This window comes from Melozone crissalis, unplaced genomic scaffold (assembly GCF_028551555.1).
Source record: "Melozone crissalis strain CALT ecotype California unplaced genomic scaffold, PUWL_Pcris_2 ptg000027l_1, whole genome shotgun sequence".
NCBI classification, from domain to species: domain Eukaryota; kingdom Metazoa; phylum Chordata; class Aves; order Passeriformes; family Passerellidae; genus Melozone; species Melozone crissalis.
The window spans coordinates 29,670,372-29,694,195 of NW_026535805.1; the positions used below are offsets into that span (position 1 = coordinate 29,670,372).

The window sequence follows — 23,824 nt, forward strand, 5'->3', positions numbered from 1 at the left end:
AGGGGAAGACTTCATTTTGCAACAGTTTGAGTGACATTTTAAAGCCACATCAATTAGGTTAATATTATGTGTTATTTCCTGTATTTAATTTACTTGAAAATATTACAGCAAATGGCAAGCCATATATTAATACATCTGTTTCCAGAACTCACTCCCTTATGCCCACAGATGTTCAAAGGCTGCACTTCTAATTGCTGGCAGACACACATAATTTGGGAAAATTTCTTAGTAGGAAGCAGACTGGAAAAGGCAATGAGAATATGGATTCCAATTATGTGCAATCCCCACAGCCATTAAAAACACCTACATGCTTAACTTTATTTAACAACGGCAGACTGCATAAGCTAAATATTTACAGAAAAGTCTTGGCTGGATCAGGGCTTTAACCAAACACAGGACCCAGAAATGACAGAAGGAAGAGAGACATATCATCTCAAGTGAGAAGGCCATGCTCATGCTGAAGCCTACAGCCCAGCCCAGCTTTCTTTTTCTCTTGTTCCAATGCCTGGAGCCTGAGATCATTCATTGCCTTAACTTCCTCCTGTTACACCACATTAAAGGTGTAAACCATCATTTATTTTTTCCTATTCTGCTCTTAAAAATTGAGAAGACAACTAAAAATGCCCTGAACAACAGAATAGTTACTGTCTCCAAGCATGTTCTCTGGTGATCAAAGGCACTTTTCAGCTAAAATACTCAATAAATTATGAGCCTATTGTTACTATGGAAATAAACCATAAATAAAAATAAAGAGACTCAAATTATGGCAGGGAAATCTATAGAGTAAATCATCAGCTCTGTAGCAATACTTCTAGCAGATTTGCCATTTAGTAAATTAACCATTTGGGGAGTGCAAAAGAAAAGGCAGATAATTATTTGTCAGTGTGTTGGTTGCATGAAAAGTAAGTCTGGGTCTCTCTGGAATCTCCACATGCTGGACTAAAGCATGGAAAACTGTGAAGAAGTGATCTTGTATCATGTTTTAACAAAGGAAAATCCACCTACCAGAGAAAGACAGAAAATAACTGAAAGGAAGAAGCTGATCACCGTGAAAGCTGGTGATTACTAACACCTGAAAGATTTTTGGGATTTATGGTATGTCCCTCAATCAGCAATGAAAACTGGTGAAAGATGCAAACAAAACCCGAGCAGTCCTACCCACAGAAATCCCATATCCCAGCAGAAAAACTAAGCAGACAGGTTCTGTAGCACGGGATAGTTTGACTCCTTTCTGGTAGGACCATATCACCACTTTCCCAGGCTGCACAGTGCTGCCATAGGATACACATGGGAATGCTGCAGCAGATGCAGAGCAGGCATTTTCTTGGCCACCAGCAGGGGCAGTGAGGGGACACTGTGCCCCTCCACAGCCTGTCTGGGGTGTGCCACATCCAGCCATGCATAGCAGCTGTTTTTGGGCTGGCATGGCAGCCCTGCCCGTGGACCCCATCTCTGGCTGAACTTGACTTATGGAGTGTTAGGTCAACCAACTGCAGTGGGACCCCATGGACACCTTGAAGGGGAGGAAGATGGTACCTGAAGGAGCAATATCAGCTCCTAAATTTTCATTTGGAATGAACTGCTGCATCTAAAATAACAAACTTGTGCTCATGAACAGGCTGCAAGTAAATGACCCCCAATCACAGCACAATGTCACTGGCAGGCCCACATCCATATTTTGATCATTGCACACATCCTTTTGTGGTTTGCAGGCTGCTATTTCTAGAAGTGACACAGGCAGCAATTGCAGCCTTTACCTGATCAGCAGCTCAAAATAGCAGCAGTGGGCAACGTGTGCAGCATCCGACTACAGACGTGCACTTTGAGTCTGAGGTTTTCCTGCACCACTTTTATCAATCTGCTCACAGAAGTGATACATACAGTGGGTACCCTGAAGAGAGGAAAATTTAAATAAGCAGATCTGTCACAGAAACAAAGCTGCAGAAGTAATCCTTCTACAACTTCAAGGGAACATGAAAAAGGGTGTTTGCGTTATGATGTTTCATGCGGTATTTCCACTTCCCTCAGTGAGGGTTGTGCAAAAACATGAAAAAGACAGATAAGCAAAAAGCTGAGATAGGATCAAGGACATGTCATATTATAGAAACATGGGTTAGCATGGCCCTGGGAAACAACTTTTTGAAGCAACTGATTACTAGAAGTGAATTAAGAAAGTCATCAAAAAGGACCTTTTTGGCTATTGTTTACTCCTGCTCTGTTTAAGACCCAAGCTAGGTCTGAATAAGGTGTCCTGGTTATAGGATAAATGGCTGCAGATACATTAATACATGTCCCAGATCTGCTTGCACTTAACTTCACTGTACTGATCTTTCTTGCCTTGCTGGTAGTCTAACTGCTATGCTGACTAAATTCAAAAGCTGTCTCACTGGAAGTTAGTTTTTCTGGTTAGCTGCCACATCATGTTGTTCTTGGCTCTGCCACCCATTTCTCTTATTAAGTGAAGTCACTTAGAGAACGATGAATTCCGCATGATTACTCAGGACAAAGTAGCAATGCATCTTTTCAACAGGATTATCTGCTAACATGTACATTTGTTTCTCAGTTTCATACACATAATAAGAAAACAGGATCTAAGACAAGCAGGAGTAACTTACCTGCTCATTTTTGGTCAGTCTTGTTTTGTTATGTATATCAGATGTAACCAGGTTGAATCCATGTTTCTCTGATAAAATTCTTAAAAGCAAAACCACAGTTCGACTTCCACACTTTCCAACTCTGTTGTAGACCACCTGACTGGGGAAAGGAAGTACCTAAACAAAGATTGAGAAAAAAATTGAATCAATACATTGACATTTTGTTTCTGTGTACTTCTCAATAACATGCTTTTACCTTAAATCAACAGTCACATAGAGAAGAATTTCTAGGCCCTAGGTCAGAAGCATTCACTTCCCCTAGGAAGGTAGAAGCTCTTCAGAAAAGAAACAGCATGGCTCAGGGAAGTGGCAAGGTGAGATTTCCCCCTTGAGATGCAGTTAAATGCAACAGATTGACAACTACTTCAGAAACACTATTATTATTATTATGTTGGTAATGATCTAGATCTTACTGCTTGTAATCTCAATCCAAATACTCATCTTTAGTTGACTATCTCCCATAAAAAGAATTTAAAGGAGTGAATTTGCACTACAGTTTGGGAACTTGAAGTCAAGTTGACATAATGCAGGAGGAATGAATGCTTAGATTGCAAAACTTCAGCTTAAAAAGAAACAAAAGAAACCAAATAACAACCAGTTGCACAGAGCTGAAATTAATCAACCCTTTTAATTTCAAATATAAACATGAATCTCTCAAACATACTCAGAACAAATCATGCCACTGGTCAAGGATCTATGTGCAGAATAATACACACAGGGGGCCTGAGGCCAACTGGCACAGTCTGATCATCTCTGTACAGGTAATGTTCATTAAAAATCAAAATAGAACAGCAACATCCAGCCTGGCCACTGGGAATGGCGTCCAGCCCACACTAACACTTGCACCCTGCTCTCCTCCCCAGAAAACCAGAACAAGTAAAAAGTAACTCAGTGTCTCACGCTCCGTCAGATGCAGCCTTATTTTGTTCCTGGATGATGTCTATGGGCTATTTCAGCAAAGGGCATTCTGGAGTCACACTACTGCACTAGACAAGTATTTGCTGTATAGCACATAGAGCAGCATGTGATAATACAGGCCCAGAGGAAATGGTTTCCAAGCCTTTAAGCTGGCTAACAGTCAGGAGCTCTCAGTTTCACCCACAGTGGGGCATAAACAGCACTTAAGGAAAGATCATTTTTCTATTAAGACAATGGCACAAAACATACCCTGACACAGGGCCTGCACCTGGGTTCCAGGCAACCTGTGTTCAGCACAAGGAAGGGCCACAGTGATGGTGTGTCTCAGCATATAGCTACTCCTGCTGCTGATGCAATCATGTTCTTCCAGAAAAAGGAATTCTAACATAAAAGCAGTCAGATGAGGCATATGGCACTTCTCAGTGCAGAGTACTTCTTCACTGCATTTGAACTGCTAACAGATCTTGATCAAGGAAGCAAAATGATTTGTCAGGCAACCCTTCAGACTACTTTCAAAGAGAACTGCCAAATAGAAAGAAAAAAAAGGAAAAAATCTGTATTCCCTTATACTTGATGGGAATCTACTGGCACTTTGCTCTCAATGTAACATTTCATGACCAAATGAACATTGCTGGTGTCACTGGTTGCAATGTTTAGGATATCCTGCACTGCAACCTAAATATGGAGGCCATTTTCCCCCAAACCACCCTGAGAAGGAGTAAGTATTGGGTGTTCATGGCCTCAGTTAAGCTTTCCAAGTTGGAGGATGTTGCATCTGCTGATTCAGCAAGCAAAGAAGGGCCTCTCAAAGCCCATACAAACCCCACACAGTGCAGTATGTCTTACTATTTTGTAACATTTTTATAGGGTTTGCTATGAGAAACTTAGTCCCCATATTTCTTTATCAATCTTTCCTTCAGAAGCCTTGCTTCCTATGAAATGCAAAATCTCAGCTTCAATTATTAGAGAACTCCAAAGGTGATGAATTTTTTATCCCTGTGCTACAGTTGTAGCTAACCTTTCCCAAAACTACTCTTAATGGTGTCTGAAAGGTTAACAATTGAACACATTTTATTATGCTGATTATCACACCCTAATCAAAGAGAATATGAGCCCTATTTTGGATTGTCCCCTTTTTGGTTCATTTCTTTGCATAACAAAGACTAGCATCACTACTTGTCCCAGTCCTGCAGCACCATCCACACATCACTGCAACTTGTGGGTTGGGAATTACTCCTCTGCGTATAAGACATATGCTTTTGGAATACTTTGCTGTGTAAGTGAGTGAAAGCCTTCAAGATACATGGTAAGTAGATGCTGACAAGTGTCAGTGAACAGGAAAGAGCACATGCACTATATGTTTGTCTAGCATCCCAGAACTTAGATGAATGATGAGAGTTTGTAGAGTTATGGAAATATTTAAGTGCTTCATAATTATTAACTGCTTTGATTTTGCTAGCAGTTTGGACTAGGCAAGATAGTGAGCAAATTTTTTTCTTTATTGGTACTTCAGTCAAGTACAATTTTACTGCTTACAGATTACACTCAAATTCTAATTAAATCCTTGACTGAATTATCCAGTAACTTTGGGTGAATCTTATAAAAGTAATTCTTTAAAAGCTAGATAAAATTAAAGGAGGCCTTTGTAAATTCTCTATTCTAAGTGCAAACAACTTTGTCAGCTTTGAAAAATGACAGTAGTCACCAAATTTGGCCAGTTCTCACATTCGTTTCTGAAACTCACCTTCCTGCACACAAACCATGGTAACCCCCAAAAAGACACGACGGCAAATACTCACTGCAGAAAAAGGAACCTGAAATAAAGGGCTATTATTTTCAGACACTTATTTAGCTTAAAGGAGACCAATGTATCGATGCCTTGTTTCAGTACACAGTGAATGCACTTAGGTCTAATCAAACAAGATTCAAGATAAGCACTGCAGCTCAAAGGTCACTTCAGAAGAACAATCACGAGTGGTAACCAGAACTTCCCTTGCAGCACTGTTGAGTGTGGTTGGCTTTTGGGATGCTCTCCTGAAACTCTGCTCACGTTTCCTCCGTTTACGTCACCATTGCACTTATCACATCCAGACGCCCCACAGGGTGTGTCCAGTGCACAAAGCCATGCAGTACACAGGCTTCTGGTGTACAAGCAAGTGTTTGTTTAATTTGACCATTTCCCTCAGGATGCTGCAAATCTGCTTTCTGTATTTAGAAAATGTTGAAGTTATTTGAGGAGAAGAAATATCACTTCCAAAAGCATGAGTTTGTATCAGGCAAAACTAAAAATGCAAGAAATGGAAAACTTCTCCAGAGAGGATCTTTCTTTTCCCCCTCATGATACTCACAAGACACTCAGACAATACAAGAGATGGTGGCAGAGAAGGCACTTAGAAAGAAGGCTCCTATTGTGAGAAACAGCAGTTGGACATTTATAAAATGCTAATTGGATTACATTTTATTATTACTTATTACCTAAGAGTAGGTATCATGTAGACTGACTAACTGCTGAGATGATGCTCTGTCAACTTGATATTCATGTAACAATACACACAACTGCAAAATAATTGCAGAGTGACTTTATTGAGCACTCTATCAAAGCCCAGAGGTGATATAAACAATTCAAACATATAATTCACTTTAGAGTTACACAAATTAGCACTTACAGCCATAAAAAAGTAAAACCCACAGTATAATTACAACAGCTCTCTCCAAGAGTTTGGAAAGTTATATGACAATTTACTTGTCAGTTCAAACAGGGTTTTTTTTTTTTTTGTTTGTTTCACAATTAAAGAATAACCACTGTGAAATGAAATCAAGAAGAAAAAGCAAGTTTAGACCCAAATGAACTTGCATTACAGAAAATGACTGTCAAGTACCTCTGCAGAGAGGTCTGCCAGTCTCAGAAAAGGAGTCATTCAACAGATAACCTGACAAAAACCCAGTCTTTCATCTTCAGTGGGGGCTTTGTCTGCAGATAAATCTTTGCACCATTAAAAAAAAAAATTAGGCTGGATAATTACTTGTAGCATCAGCGATGTAGAGATTCAATCATAGGCCTAAATTATTCCACTTTTAATGAGACAAATCCATTACAATTTTGCCCATTTGCCAAAAATCTCCCAGTCCAGGTAAAGTTGCCCAGGTGTCAGTCTCTGACTCGTTTCAGGAGTACAGTGGATACTTTATTCACACCTCTTGCAAGTAAGTGACCCCTGTCCTTACACACAAGTGGGGCCAGAAGCAGATGCCAGAACTGGCTTCTCCTTTCTGAGCAGACACTAACCTGTGGTCAGGCAGTGCTCCATATTTATCAGGTGAAGAAGGCCAGTAAACACAAAAAGTACTGATAAGATTGTGGAAACAATGCAACATTTGCTGGCATATCTTTATACAGCATTACACCCTCCCAGTCCAACCTCTGAATTTTCTTTTCCTGTCCAACTAAGACAGAATTATAAGAATTTAAAAAATGGCTTAATTGGTCAAAGGAATGGCCCATTTGACTCACGAGAGGAGGATGATACTCATAAGGTAACTACAAACCTGACAGCTGTCAGAAGCCCATTTCTCTCCAGTGCCTCTCTTCTTTCTCCAGTGTTCTCAAAAATTATACATGGCATGTTACAAGGCACATCCTTCCATGCTGCCTGAAGCTTTTCTTACACAACTTGTTCCAGTATTTTTTTACTCACCATGCATTTAGTTTTTAATTAATCTTCTATGATTTCCAGAGAATATCTGTTCTCACATTGTGGATTTCATGAAGACAGATCAGATAATTCAGTCATCAGCTTTGAGATCTTCTCAGATACACTGGATGCTCTTTTCAACTGAAGTTTTTCACAAGCCTGCCATGGTCTTTAATGACAAACTCAAAGGCCACTAAGAGAAAGCCTTCCAAAATTAAGTTCAGGAACTGCTGCTCAAAACTCTCATTTCAAACAAGTATCAACTTGCTCACTTTTAAAGCAATCAATGAAAAGTTGCTAACACAAAGTTATGTCAGTAGAAAACACAACTGAAGGGTGAACAAGGGAGTAAACACAATATAGCTGGAATCCTTCTTCCCCATCTAAAACACACAGTTCCAGTTATATAAACCTGTAGAGTGTAGTGATGCTAGACAGAGACAAGCTTTTTGAATTAATCAACTCTAAAGCAGACCAGACAGCACGGTCATCTCTACGGGTCACTGAAAATACACTTGAAGAGAAAAGAAGAAAACCACAAGAAAAGGTAAAAATTAAATTTGTTTGTTTTCAAAGTTTAAATGTCATATAGCTGTAGCGGAGCATGGAAAGTAAGGCAGAAGAAGAAACAGAATATTCTTCTGTTGCATTCTCATTAAGAAACTAATTTAATTGAAAAAGGGTGACTTCCTCCCTCATTACCACAAACAATGCATTTCATCTGTTAGACAGATGACATATTTGGAAGACTAAGTCAAAATGTGTTCTCTAATGGTTCAACATCCCTAAGTACCAAGCTAAATTGAAAACATAAGCACAGAGCACCAGCAGCAAAAGGAAACTTGGTTGTAGACAGTCCTCGAATTAATTAAGACTAAAGAAAAGCATTACTATGAAGTGTTTGCCAAAGCCTATGGTCCCTGATGTGTCCTACAAGACAGATCTGTGTAGCCAAAATCAAAACTTGCAGTAACTTTCCCGTGAAGAAGCACTGCACACTTACAAATCTAAAAAGAACTGAGTTCAAAGCATAGACAAGTATTCCCATTAAGTCTCCCATCAGGTCCTATTACAATATACTGTAGCTATAGAAACAACAATAACATCAATAACAGTCTGGGAAAGTTACAAAGAAAAGGACAAAGATCCAATTTCTAATATTCAAAGTTTTGCATGCATCTTGTCAACGTGTTCGGGTTCGTTCATCTTATACCTTACACCTCATTTACTCGTCTACAACAACAGGTTGCAGCAAAGCAAAACCCCTGCACTTCCAATCTGCTGCACAAGACTCCCCACAGCACAGGGAGTGCAGAACCAGGTTTATTCCAGGCATGTGAAGTTACAGCAACACAGCAACATTCAAACTCAGCACGTGTATACGAAGTCAAACAGGTTGGCAGAGAGCACATGCTCTGTTCACTCAGCACTTTCAGGTACTCACTGATATTAGGCAGCCTCTGGAGGTGTGAGTGGCACTCCTGGCTTTCATCACCCAGCAACACTCACTTGCACTTAAGTGATGGCAGCTCAGTTCCAGCTCCTTCCAGGGATGAAGCAGGTGACAGGGAATCACCCTACTAAATGGATAATTGCTTTGGGATGGGGTACAACTACCATCTCTAGACTAATTTAATCTTTTCATTTTGGCCCTTATTAACATAGCACGCTTTTCAACCTCTTCTGAATTCTTCTTGGTTTCCTCTGCAGTTCACAACTTGTTCACCTCTTTTGGGGCCAAAATCAGATACAGTGCTGTATCCGGTATCCCTGGTGCCAAGGAGAACTGAACAGTTTCTGTTCACATCTTGGAGACATCTCTTTTTAATGCATCTCAGGCCAGAGTTTAGAAGTATCAAAGAATATGGTACTGTCCCCACTATAGATGCAGAGGGATGCAGAACAAAGCTATTGCTCTTTTTCTTCTTTACCCTACACGAGTGAATCCAGATTACAACAGAAAAAGAACTGGAAGACCCTCATTAGCTTTCTTATGAAAAGCAGTATATTTTTCTCTTTTTAAGTTAATCACATTGTGGAAGTTATCTTTCTGGTAGGCACCCATCTTGTAAGAAGATAAAGCAGATGAATTATCTAAGAACATGATACTGGTATTTGTTGAGAGAATTAGCATGAGGTCAGGTAGGTTAAGAATTTTAGTGTCACTTTAATTACCCCATTTTCCACTAGAAGGTTTAACATGCAATATCAAAAACCCCTTAAGCTGCAGAATTTGTGCAAGACTGATTTTACCTCCAGAGCAGCATCACGTTATATGTATCTTGGAACTGTTAAGTTTAAAATTGCCGTTTTTCCTTCGGAGCCCAGGGTTTTGTACGTTCTGTGATGTGCTCAGAACACACTGGCACAGTTATTCTCTGTTTAAGTAGTAAATCCTATCACATCCAACCCACATGTTTATATTGGATGCTTGCAAAATGAGAGATACTAAGTAACTAAGCCTGGTTTTAAAACTTTTTATAATACTTCACAGCACTGGCATTCCCTTAAGTAACCTCACTACCTTATGGTTGCTTCTATCCTTCAAGTGCAATATTCACAAATTCACCCTGGGAGCCAGTAATACTGGATTTGAATGTGGTGAGTGGCAGACTGAATAATTTATTCCCCTGCATGCACTTGTCTTTCTTCACATTCAGGTTTAACTCTTTGGTAGCTATTGTGGTTGACTATTGATTGGGCTGCAGCTAGTGCAATCACCATTGCCAAGGACTGTCATGCTGAGTTTCAGTTTGCCTTTTACTTCAGGCTCCCTTTCAGTAACTCCAGACTCCATTTTATAGTCTCTAGTGTGCTTGTCTTTTCCACTGTACTTTGCACAGACACTTCATAAACATGAAAGAAAGTATGAAAGTTTGTTTATAGCCATGATTAGATTTTAATTTTGTAAAACAGGCCAGTTCTGCTGGACTGTTACCCACATGCTCATCACCAATGAGCTGTCTCTGAGGTGCTCTTGCTCTGCATACCTGCAGGAACTCAAAGGGAGTTCCTTCCATAGCTCCTGCAGGGAACAGATTAAAATCAAGTTCATGGCACAGTCTCTTTACTCGGAAGTAACAACACCAAGATGCACCTACAGGAAGGACAACATGCTGCTATCCAACTCTTCCAGCTGAACCACAGCTCAGCAGAAATCAATAAAATTACTCAAATGCCCAAAATACTTTCCCTTACAAACCATGTCCTGAATCACAAATGGATCTTGTGGTACCGAAGATGGCACAACAGAGTCAGTAACAGAGGAGGCCCAGCATCAAGTGCTCCCATTTCACTCTTCTGCACTTTGAAATTATTAATGTGACTTGATCAGAGAAAAACCAAACCTCATTCCTGCTCACCAGGGCATGACTCCTTCCCATTTTAACAGATGGAGGCTCTCCTTGCATCTACTGAAAATCCCCAGTAGTGCCAGCCACAAAGGCCTCCACACTCCCCAGGACGTCAGGATGCTGTAGGTGCTGTGGTAAGAACTACCTTGCCCAAACTCCTTCACCTTAATCACCGTAATACTGCCACTCCCACACTGACTTCTTCAGCCCAGCCACGAAGCCCTGTCCTCTTTGCCTGATGCTTTGACTCTGCTCCTGACCACATGTAGGCATGTTCACAATCTCCTATCAGATTAAAGCTTATGGCCCTTTCCAGAGTACTTCACTCCTATTTACAGTTTCCTGAATTAAACTTTATCCTTTCTTAAAGCTTGAGTAGAAGACTGGCAGGACCTATCAGCTCATCTTCAAAATCATGAGGCTTTCAAAATTATACTAGAATTCTTATTGGTGGTTGTTTTTTCAGTTTTGTAAGACTCCCCAGCATCCCAAGTTTCAGATTTTTTTTCCTTCAAACATCAGAGCTACAAAAATTCCTTCCGTTCAGGATTTAAGAATACCATTAACAAATATAAGACATGTGGTAGAAACCTGAGTGATACTCAACAGAGTCTCAAGGCTCAGCAAGATTAACCAAATAAATTTGTCACTCAAAAGATACTCTGTCATGTTATCTCTATGCAGAATGGCATATTTTTGTTTTTCCACTGAAGGTTTAGGTCATCCAGACCCAGCTGCAATTGGACATTGGTATTATAATCCACCACTTCTTAATAAAGATAATGAAGGCAGTTATGATTGAGTTGCCATGACCTATAACATATACTGTGCTAGTTTATGAATACCTTCCAATCATGAAAAGAAGAAAAGGAAGAAGACAGGAATGTACTAGACAGCTGGAAATCTAAAACTGTAATCTCTAAGAGATAATTTGCAGGTGAACAAAGATCATCTCAGAATGGATTATGTCCTAAGTTTCAGTGAAAGCACAGAGCTTTACTAGCTTCAGAAATTGTGATTTATGCCTTGTGTACTTCTTTAGCTACAGTGTGTGACATAGAACAAAACCTACAGGTTGAAAATTTGGTGATATTAGATTTTTTTCTATTTTGGGTAATACTGGGTAGGCTGCTGGGTTAATGCCAGAGATAAGCAAGATTCACCTTTAAGGACACACACAGCATGACAATTAAAGTACCACCAAAAGGCAAAATATTTTCCAAGCATCTTTGAAATTAGATAAAAACTACAGACTACTGCAGTAGTCACAAAACCTGCATACCTGCTGTATAAGTCTTTTAAAATTTAAGGGCTGCAAATGTCAGGCTTAGTAAAAATCCAGTTCACTACTGTTTAAATTTTTGCAAGACATCAGCATGCACAGAAACCCTCACAGATTTATCTTCTTGTGACAGGCAATCTGGCTTTAATTTCCCAAGTCTCTCTGTACTTCCATTTATGATCAGTCAGCCTCCCCATATCAACAACTTTCTGATATGCTATAAACTGAAGTTGTATTAAAAAATAAGTAATCATCTATTTTGATAAATCATGGAACCAAGTGATTGTTTCATCCTTAAGATTCTTGAGCAATAAATTAAAGCGAACAAAACAAACAAATTAGTGCTCCAATATAATTAATATATTTTTATGATCCAATTCACACTTAATAGTAGAGATACAATTCCAGCCTTTGGATATATCTCCATACTATTACAGTGCTGTATCATTCACCACCTGCTTCAGCAGAACTGCAAAGAATTTTGAATAACAGACAACGGGGTAATACTCTGTAAAAACCAGATTTTTCTTCCCTTGAGATACTGTCATTTACAAGGAATGAAAACACAGTTTAAAAAGAACATAAACCAATTATTCTACAAATATTTTATACTGCATGCTAGTTTTAGCTAGGGTAGACTTAATTTTCTTTACAGTGGCTATTATGGGGCTGTTTTGGATTTGTGCTGAACACAGCATAAATACAGAGATACTCTGTTATAATATAGAGACTTTTTATTATTGCTGACCAGGCCTTACACAGAGCCAAGGTCTTCTGTGTGCTTTTATTTTGGCAAGTACATTGAGGGTGCCTGGGAATTGGATGGAGATACAGCTGGATAGCTGACCCCAACTGGGATATCCAAAGGGATGCTCCAGACCATATAACATCATGTCCAGTATATAAAGTGGGGAGAAGAAGGAGGAAGGAGGAATATTTGGAGTGACAGGGCTTGTCTTCCTAAAGTCACTGTTACGTGTGGTGGGGCCCCGCTCTCCTGGAGGTGGCTGAACACCTGCCTGCTCATGGAAGCTGTGAATTAATCCCTTGCTTTGCTTGTGTGTGTGGCTTTTGATTTCCCTATTAAACTGTCAGTATCTCAGCTCATGAATGTTTTACCTTTTATCCTTCCCATTTTCTCCCCAGTCCTGCTGGTGGGAGAATGAGTGGCCATGTGGGGCTTGGTTGCTGGCTGGGTCAAATCACAACACACTGCTTCTAGTAAACAGAGGGAAGTGGAGAAATGCTTTATGGGTTTTTTAAATCATAGTATTTTATTGACTGTACTAGGCCTAAAAGCTCAGTTTTACTGTAAAACTGCTTCAAACTCTAAAAAGGATCTTTGTGGTTAAGGCACTTGGTGAATTCCCTCTTCATATTTTATCAGCCAAGTATTAAGCCTGGTAACCGTAGGAAATTACTTACTCTATTTTATTGTTGCTAAATTCTGATGATTTCTGCTAGCTAAAAATTTGTACACTGCACAATAATCTCAAGTCTTCATTTTATAAGCAGGATAGAATATTTTTTAAATCACTGAAATCTTTCCTAGCCTGTCCTGGAAGGATTACTTTAAAGATTATCTGCCCATTTTTCAATTAAAGCTAAATAGACAGTTTCAACTCTATCAAAAACAACACTACTATTCATGCTCTTAAAATCCCTAGTAAGCATATACTTAAAAGAAAACAAATCCTGCTTGGTTCTAAGTGTTGTGGAGTTGGTTGGTTTGTTGTTTATTTTTTTAATTGGTTCTTTATTTGTTTGGCTGACTTTAAATCAAGCACTTCATCCGTAACAAATCAATCACTCAAGACTGTAGAGAGCTGAAGGGTTAAAACCATGTTCTTATAAGGGATAGCTAGAACTAAAACACTAGTTCAAATGAAGCATGAAGTATCCACTAAAAAATAAATAATCAAAACTAAAAAACTAAAAAAATACACAGCTCTAAGCCGTTATCTTAATGTCTTAACGCTGCTATCAAAATACTAGGAAAAAATAAAACTGGCAAAAACCTGATGAACATAAAAACTCAAGTGTAAAGGGGACAACGCTGAAATAATATTTCAGTAAGATTTAAAGTCAAATAAAAAAGAATAAATAATCTAGTTGACAATGGAGAGTGTCTAGGACTGGGTACAGTATGACACACCAAAGTCCACGCAAGGATTCTGCTACCTTTTCCCACAGTGGTGAACACAGTGTTGGCTAAGTTAACAATTGGACTCAATGATCTTAGAGGACTTTTCCAAATGATTCTATTATGCTGTGGTATATGGTATATTCCATTGTGCTATGGTAGTCTTGCTCCATAAGAAAAACAAGAACAATTAGCATGTAATTACTAGCTAAGAACTGAAAGAATGGTGAAAAGAATACTTATCCACTTTCCAGCTTTAAACCAATAAAATCAGATAAAATTTATTTTGTGTATGCCTCCTATTTAGATTCATTTTGACCTGATCCTGACCCGAATCCATTTTTGTATTCATTTAAAGCTTTGAAGCACTGTCACACATGCTAAGCATAGTGTCTTGCTGACACCTAAGCAGCTGCCAAAAGATATACTGGGTCCATGACAGGCAACCCAAGGGAAAACCATCAAGAAAAGGAGAATAGACTACTTCAGTGTAATTTATCTGTGTGCTATGTGCACAGCTCCCCCACAAATATATATGTCATTTCTGCTGAAACAGGGACATATCTTGATGCTCTTGCCAAGTTCTCAGGGAAAAGCTTTCAATCAAGAACAACTGTAGGTCTGATAAAGTTCATATCATTTGTCCTCCAAGGCCAGTTTCACCATCTTGGATGGAACAAAAAAATCTCGGGAGGATCTGATAAGGAAATGGCTGGTCTAAAATACTGGAACAAAATACACCCACTTTATTTCCAGAAATGCTCAGACATGAAATACATCCAGTGAACACCATCAGCCATTAATGCACATCCATTTCAAAGGTGTTTTTGAAAACCAAGGCCTCACTTAAACATCAATCTACAGAAAAAGGATAAACAAATTATCACTTAGCAAACTTTGTAAAATTTATGCTTTCAGAAACTTATCTAAAAAAAGAAAAAGCCAGGAGGAAGTGAGAAAGAGATTTGAAATAGGAAAGAGTCAACTTTCACTGGCAGTGTAGAACCATCAGCAGTGGCTGTTTTGCCCAAATGCATTCCTTTTCTATCTGTCCCATACTAACACCAGAAACACCAGAGGTATGCTAGGGCTACTGGAGGTTGCATCTACCTGCAGAGAAGCATCTACACAGAGATCTGTCTCGGAACTCATGAACAGCCTAGGATTAGTCCATCTTCTGAAGTCTTTGGTGCCTAAGGACCAAAGAAGAGTGGCCCATGTTTGTGCATTGGGTATACATGGCAAAGTTCTGCTACTACTGAGGGGACTGCAGGAGTGGCTTCTATGAGAAGCTGCCAGAAGTTTCTCCCATGTCCAATGAAACCAACACCAGCTGCCTCCTAGATGGACCCACTGCTGGCCAAGGCCAAGCCAATCAGGAATGGTAGTACTGTCTCTGAGATAACATATTTTTAAGAAGGAAAAAATGTTATTGTGCAGAAGTAATTTGTGGCCAGAGAAAAGAGGCATGAGAATGTGTGAGAGGAACAGCCCTGCAGTCACCCAGGTACATGAAGAAAGAGGGGGAGGAGATGCTCCACATGCCCAAGATGAGATTCCCCCGTAGCCCATTGTGAAGACCATGGGGAAGCAGCTGTGCCCCTGGAGCCCATGGAGGTCCACAGAGGAGCACAGGTCCACCTGTAACCCATGGAGGTTCCTGGAAGGACATGTTGACTCATGGAGAGAAGAAAGGTTTTCTCAGCAGGACTCAGTGACTCCATGGGGGACCCATGCTGGCTGGATCAGTCTGCTTCTGAAGAACTGCACCCTGTGGAAGGAATACACATTTGAACAGTTCATGAAGAACTGAAGACTGTGGCAAGGACTCACACTGGAGAAGTTCGTGGAGAACAGTCTCCCACGGGAGGGATTGTGCACTGGAGAGGGAGAAGGCCTCCTCTCCCTGAGGAGGAAGCAGAGGCAGAAACAACATGTTTCTAATCCCCACTCCCTGTCTCTCTGCGCTGCTGGTGGGAAAGAGGTAGGAAATTGGGAATAAAGTTAAGCTTGGAAGGGAGGAGAGGTAGGGGAAAGGTGTTTTAAGATTTGATTTACTTCTCATTATCCTACTCTGATTTTGATTGGCAGCAAATTCAATTAAGTTCTCCAAGGTGAATGTTTTGCCTGTGACTATAATTGGTGAGTGATGTCTGCTTGTCCTTAGCTCATGAGCCTTCTGCTGTATTTTCTCTCTCCTGTCTAGCTGAGGATGGGAGAGACAGGGAGGGTTTGGTGGGTGCCTGGCCTCCTGCCAGGATCAAACCACCACACCTAGACACATTACCTCCATATCACTGGCAAGGATAACCACTGCTCATCTTCAACAGTCAAGTAAACCTTTACTGGGGAACACCATAAAAGCTGTCTCACCTGGTCTTCAAGAAGAATCAGAACCACACCAGCAATGCTTAGGAACAAAAGTGAGCCAGGCTTTCATTCTTTGCTTGCACTGAGAAAATTGCTGCTGCCACCTTTATCTGAAAAACACAGACCAGTACCCTGTTCTCCTGGAATGTGATGATGCTAATTCCTTATTCAGAGAACAAGTGCTATTTTCAGCTCTTCCACTGGGGAAAAAAAACCCCACACGGGTATTTAAAAAAATCCAAACCTCTGGCACCTAGCCATGACAAAGAGCCAAAACTAATATGATTTCCTACAAACACTGGAATGTACTCTGCAAAACAGCTACGGTCCAGTGCGTATCAACTGCTGGTGGCCTTCCTCTACAGCTAACTACACACTGCCCATATTAGCTACCAGTCATTTCAACCTCAGGCAATGCACTGTTGTTCATTATCTCCACTTCTAGCATTTCAGCATTTTATAATCAAGTATTTTAAATGTTGGAGTCAGGATTGATTTCTTCTGATGCCTTCTTGTATGTTGAATTAAAGCATGCACAGACCTTAACCATCTGTTAGTTTAAACAAAGGCAGCTATCAAGTCATGTGAATGGAGGCTACTTGAAAGATAATGACAATTACAGTGAATTTCATTCACACCCACAGAGTTCACAGTTCAGATATGAAGCTGTAAGAGGATAAATAACTGCACTCAGCCAAAAAATGCAATGCATGAGATTTACAAAGCAAGAGCATCTTAGTTCAAAACATGACCCCAAGCAAATACCAGGAATTATCTGGGGATCTATCAATCCCCACCCATATTTTGATCAGAGGAATAAAAAAACAAAACAAAAAAAGCAAGCGACTAAAGAATAAGCAGGTTTGTCCAAGGGATGATCAAAACGATCCATATTTTATCAATGTTTTTGAAACATAGGCAAATACTTCAAAAAGCAAAAATACTTTTAACTTACACAATCCTATATAGCCTGTTACTCTGCTGAGCTTTTCATTAAGTTTCCAGGAGTGAGGATGACTACAGAGGAAGGCCACAAACTTTACTGACTGTAGGTAGCTAATCAAGAGTATCTACCCTACCAATCAATGTGTAGCTATCTATTCAGCTGGCCTTTCTACAGACAACTGAGCTGCAGCTGGATGAGGCTGTGTGAACATGGCCCAAAATTACATGTTTAGACAGGCAAAAGATATTTTCACAGTGTAAACAGAAAAGTGTCTGGGTTGGATAAATCTGTCCAATTGCTACTGCCCATGGGAGTATGGATCCTATCCACAGCACCATTAACGAGTAATGCAAAATTCCTGAAGAAAAAGTACCAAAATCTGAATAAAGTTTTCAAGGTTAAAAATTCTTATCTAGATGGAAGCCTTTTCCTTACGAGAACAGCTTATCATTTCTGAATGCTAATGCAAGCATGAGAAATACAGGTTTGGAATAAGCATTGCTTTAGTCTTCGAGGCAGAGTGCTCACTGTGGAGACACAACAAACATAATTCTTTATTTCATGCAGCCTGCTGTACTCCTGGACAAGAGAAGCAGCTGGTACTAAATTAAAAAAGAAAATAGTATTTTAAAAGAAGCAGAGAGCACTAAACAGATTTTAGTGTGAAACATTTGTTGAGCCTTAGAATACCTGTGTCCTATCTCAGATTGCAATGATAAACACAACAGGTTGATTTTGTCACTTCTGTCTACATCCATTTACTTCTGTAATTGAGCAATTTTTGTTGACAGTAAGAAAATCAAATGTACATCATTCCTCCAAGTGGGCCATCTGAACTTAACAAGTACAAATACTCACATATCAGTTGAAAATTGCAGATTTTGTTGCTCAGAAAAGAGGAGAAGAAACCCAGATTCTTGTTTTCACTAATAACTAAGCTAAGTGGAATTGCTTTCCACATTCTCCTCCTCCTGCTGATCAGAAGCCAACTGTTTCACCACACAGGTGCACACATGTGGTTGATCACTTCAACTCAAGGCCTGTGGCTCAGGATGTGACTTCATGGTCAGCTGAACAGAGATGAGGGAGGGCTACCACCAGAGGCAGTGGCTACTCACACCCATCCCCTCTCTAACTACTCACTGTCACCTGCTGCACTAGCATCCATGGTGGGCCACAAAAGTGAGACAATCTGCCCTTTCAGTACAGGTCTGCACTGTGCAAAAGGAACTCTAACAGGCTGGAAAGACAGGCATAATATAGTAACAAATCTGTTTAGAGAACAAACCAACACAGGGTAAAACAAAGAAAAACAAATCAGGAGACCCTAAATGCCTATTTCCACTTTTTTCCCCTTGAAGAAACTATCACAGTGCCCTTCCTAACCTGAAATGTCATGAGGTGCCATGATGACATAGGGGGAAAGCTTATGCAGCACAGTCCCATATGATAGGAACAGTGAACCTTATTCCTAAATAAGGGCTCATGACTCACATTCATTAAATTTATCCTACTGACCCGCTTCAAGTATTGTTTTTGCAGCAGAACCCAAGTTCCAGAAAATGCTGCCAGCCAAAGGCCATCTTCACCTGCCAGATGAGTTACAACTGTGGTGTCTTGGTTTTTTGCATGAAAGTGCTGACAGAATAAAACCACTAAATCCCTGTCTCCCTTGACTCAATGAGAAAAATTCCATTAGCTTAATGCATTTTAACCCAAGTTACTTACAAACATCTGAAAACACCTGGGGGGTAAAAAGTGGGAAAGGCCACACGCTGTTGATGTAAACTCAGAAGAGTTGCTTGGCACACAAGTAAACGTACAATGAGTCAGAAACAAAAGCCAACTAAGTAAGGATAAAGCAAATACAAAATAACAGCAGCTTACCTTTTGAGGGGGTGGTCCGTGGTCATCCAGATAAGTGGAATTTCCTACAAAAATAAGAAGGATGGAGATAAACAAAAGCATCCAATGCAACTTTCAAACTTTCCAGTTCATGGAACCAGTACATCTCTATCCCACAAGTTTTGTGGTGTCAAATAATTCAAGGAAAATAAATTCCCTCTGCTTTAATTTTTGATTAACAAATAATCTATTTAACTACATTTGTAATATATTAGATGCACATTGCCATTTTACCAAAAATAATTACATGACCCAAGGCAGCTTTAATTAATCAATCAAACAGTATTCAATTATTTGTATGACAAAAAATTGCCAGCTGCATCCTTGTACATTTTGAGCAAGTGAGCATGGTTAACTTCAAAAAGTTTTCTTAAGTAATCAAGTATCAAAGGCCTTTATCAAATTTTGGTCTGATGGAATTGACAAGCATTCACTTCTCTCTCTTCTAAGTGTATTTTTCCCAACCTCCAAGCTACTTTTTTGTTCCTAAACAGCACTGATTGAATGGGAGTGGTATTCTCAGATAATTGCACCTGCCTTTTAAAGATGTTTGCTAAATTCAGACAAAAAGCTTCAGAGAAAAAAAAAAAAGCTTCTAAACAAGTTCACCCTTGTTAGCTACAATAAAAATTTCAGACTTTCTGCCTCTTCCTTACAAACACACACTGATACATAAAATACACACTCCCCCACACACATAGACTATCTTCAGCAACTGTCCCTCTCAAACCCTTCTCTAAAAGTATTAATCACGTGCTTTCCCAACACCTTTCAGCAGATAATGAAACCTTGCAGCAAGCCTAAAATTTCCCCGTGGGCCATACATGCCTCTCCTCTCAGTCATGCTCCTATCAAAGACAGAACAAATACCTCTGCTCTAACCATACATCAGTATGGGGTATGAGAATTATTTTTACAAGTACCTACTAGACATCCTAAAGGCACATGGAAGAGGACTTCAAAAAGCTTGTTCTGCTTATGAGCTCCTGGGCCACTGAATAGGCAACAGAAACACAGGCTAGTGGGATAAAGCACAATTCAGAACCAAATGCTTTTCTCTTGACGATCTGGCCAAATCCCTCATTTTTCCAAGTGCCAAAACCTGCCTCCCAGAGGTGTCTGCGTCTGAGCGTTACAGTTACAGAAAAAGGAGGTGAAGCTTTAGCGTGGAATATCCAGCAACACCCACACCAGTGCTGGGGGCTGGTTTCAGCAGGAAAAGGAGGGGGCTGGAAGTGGAAGGGCCACCATTCCCTTGCTGGACTCTTGGGAGAGGCAGCCACCACCTGGATCACATCATCTTGGGGTGAGAGAGCCTGCAGATCACCACCACTGCCACAGCATGATGAATTTCAATGTGTAACAAGAAGTTGGGATTACTTCTCAGAAGTATTTTGCTTTCTGCTTTTCCAGCACGTGTTACAAAGCCATGAAAATTTCAGTCAAAAGGCTTACAATTCATCTAAAGGAAGTCTCAATAACCCAAGCATATTTTTACAGATGTATGTTCCTTGATCTTGGGAGAGTTTGTGCAACTAAAAAAGCCTGAACAGTAACTTTTTTTTGGTCATCTGAAATCACAGGTCATCTTCTGAAGCATACCAGAAACTCATCTCTCTATACATTTGACACAAATACCCACCAATTGATAAATCCAGTGACTTAATTTAATGCCATAGATAGTATGGCTGATGCCCTACATTCAGCATAATTTCTTTATCCATCCCTCTGATATGATTCTGATTTCCAGGGAAGAAATTCAGCTCTCAGACTGCTAAAAGAGTTGGCAGTCTGGTTTTCTCTTAGAGTAGCTACTCCACACACAGTGACACAGAATTGAAAATAAGCATTTTCAAGCATTCCTCCTCCCACTTAATCTGGGATAAGAGCAAGGAAAATTTCTCATTCAGAATTTAACTTTCCTGTAGAACCAGGCTGTTAATAGCTTGCAGCAGCTTTCTCCTCTTTGCAATTTGACAGCAGAAAGATTGACACATTGATAAAAACATTCCTTACAGTTTTCTCATTGTGTCAGGAAAATTGTTTCATTTTGATACCTAACAAAAAAGTGATGTTTATTGTCTAAAAAGGTAATATACTAGAGAAGTCAAAAACATTAGATAAAAACTACTAATTAAAAAAAATTAGCAAAACTAAAATTTCATAATTGGTGTTAAGGTGGTTATGAGTGACAGTTTTTTTCTCGTGTCTCCCCAAAACAAATGCAATTTATGCTTACCTAAATAAAAATATTAATTACATATGTATTAACTATCTTTACCAATCACCTATCACAGCCAATTTCACAGTAAAGAAGGACTTGGAATTACTAGTCAGGAGTTTACACATCTTATAGTGCAGCATCAAGAGTGTCAGAATTATATCACAGAAACATTTTTGAGATATTTCATAAAATTAAAGCATTTATAACTACTTTCACCTCTCTGTGTCAGTAATGGATGTTCTTAGTATGGAGACTGCATTCTCCTTCCTTGGAAATTTTCAAATTATCATAACGACATGGAAATATCTCTAGCTTTGAACACATGCCTTGTAGATTTTATTTCAGTAATCAAAATGTTGTTTTTTCACAGCACAGTGTAGTTACTACTGTACCCACTTACAAGACAGTAGAATTATAGGACATTTTAGAATAGTTGTTTTCACAGCAGTTGCTTGCTCAAATTTAGAAGCAACAAACTGACAGAAACTAATTGGCACGGCAACACAAGTGAAGGAGGAACCAGAGTATCAATTTGAAACCTGGTCAGAATTACTCACAATGAGCAGAGGATGGAAAGCTGCAGACAGCCCCCAGAGCCCGACACTCCAAGTGCAGAGCCGGCCACTGTCCCATGTCACAGCTCCTCCTTCTGCTCCCCAGGTATGTGAGCCTGAGTCAATCTCAGCATCCACAGGTTGCCACATCAATTTAACATTCTGAATTCTTTTGGGTTCAAGTTTTAATTCAGAAATTTTTTTTTCAGTAATAAAAGCAAAACCCTTTGCTGCATGATTCATACCATACACTAAGCAAAATACACTAAAATAACTCCACAAATCCAGCTGCAATGGAGTGCAGCAGCAGCCTGTGAGGGACACCAGCCAGTTCCTTAACCCCATGAAGCCCAGCAGTGCCCTCACTGATCACTGAATTACAGATCTCAGCTTGCTTTCCCTCTGTCTGCAAAAATGGGCCACACTACAGGAACCATAATGCATTCAGAAATGTAATAATGAAAAACGTGCATCTATGCAAAAGGCCTGAAAGAAAGAGGATGACTCTCTAACAAAAGAGGTCATGAAAATCTTATTACGCATGACTCCCAAGATGGGTGTTTGCAAGTTTTAAAAACGTAAAACAGGGTGCCACTTTTACACACAGGGCCACTTTTCAGACAATCCATATCAAATTAGGTTAGTTTAAAAACAAAAGAAAAATTCAGCATTATAGAAACTGCAACCATTGGAAAGTACGAGGTAAAGCAAATCCATGAACTACCAGCTACTAACAGCTGACACAGTAGGAACGTTGCACAGTAAAAATCAGAGACTTGGGCTTGTTAATGCAATTGTAATAAACATTTTAAATTAGGTACAATGCTTTTGGTATCCATTCCCATCTAAGATGGAGAACATTATTTTACAGCTTTTATATACCATGGCAGAGACAACATATGATTGAAGTCACTATGTGCCACAAGAAGAAAAGAGGGTCTCTCTGGTAGAAAAGGTTAACTGATAGAAGAGAGAATCATCTTTCCTCACTAGGAACCTTGTCCATTGCTCCAAAGCAACCTATGGCATTAAATTATTAGGATGACTTCTCCCAACTCCTTTAATAAAGCTTTAATAAAGGCATCATTGCTCTTTTCTGCTAACAAGATTATTTTAGTTTTTCTGTTTTGGTTTGGTTTTTTCCCCTTGGAGTATTTACTCTCCAAAAAGGAAATTTTCCGCCTTCCTGTAATAGCACAAAAGTCTAAGGCACTAGAAACAAGTCAGACAAAATAATCAAGTCTCGAAACAAGTGGTATTACACATTCCACAAACACTTGGGCTGGCTGAACATGTCTCCTCCACACTCTGCCAGAGATGATAAAAAAAAAGTCAGCTTTAGTATAGAAAATGTTGAATACATGGAGGCAGTCCAGATTTTTCCATAATTCATTATCTTTGAGGTTAAGTGAATCAGCTGTATGCAAAGTCTTTGGGGAAACCTCGTGGTTATGTTCCTTTCTTCTTGGAATCACTGAAGTGTGGGGGTTTTGCTTGAAGCAAGCCAAGTTTAAAGAGAGAAAGATCGTCAGCCAACCAGGATTAAGGACAAATATTGCTGTGTATAGTTTAGAACCACAGATAATGAAAGTAACTGCAATACTGGAAAAACACCTTTTCAAAAAATACTGGAGAGTACAGGAATAGAAGTAAATGGACTGAGGCATGAAGTGAAGACCCTTTGATAGCAACTGAAACAGCGTGACTCTGCTTGAACAATTCCAACATCCCACAGAAAGAATTGTGTAAAGATAGGGAGAGAAAGCCAACATTGTAAATGAGG

The 23,824-nt window shown here is 39.6% G+C and overlaps 1 protein-coding gene across 1 annotated transcript in view; it reads right to left on the reverse strand.

The window, feature by feature from the left end:
• UST (uronyl 2-sulfotransferase) overlaps window positions 1-23,824 on the reverse strand; it is a 153,916-nt gene that overhangs the window by 79,032 nt on the left and 51,060 nt on the right. Inside the window, exons 2-3 of the mRNA XM_054279486.1 lie at window positions 19,246-19,289; window positions 2,616-2,771 (exon numbers count right to left, since the gene is read on the reverse strand). Coding sequence (XP_054135461.1) covers window positions 2,616-2,771; window positions 19,246-19,289 — 200 coding nt within the window. The remainder of the gene's footprint in view (window positions 1-2,615; window positions 2,772-19,245; window positions 19,290-23,824) is intronic.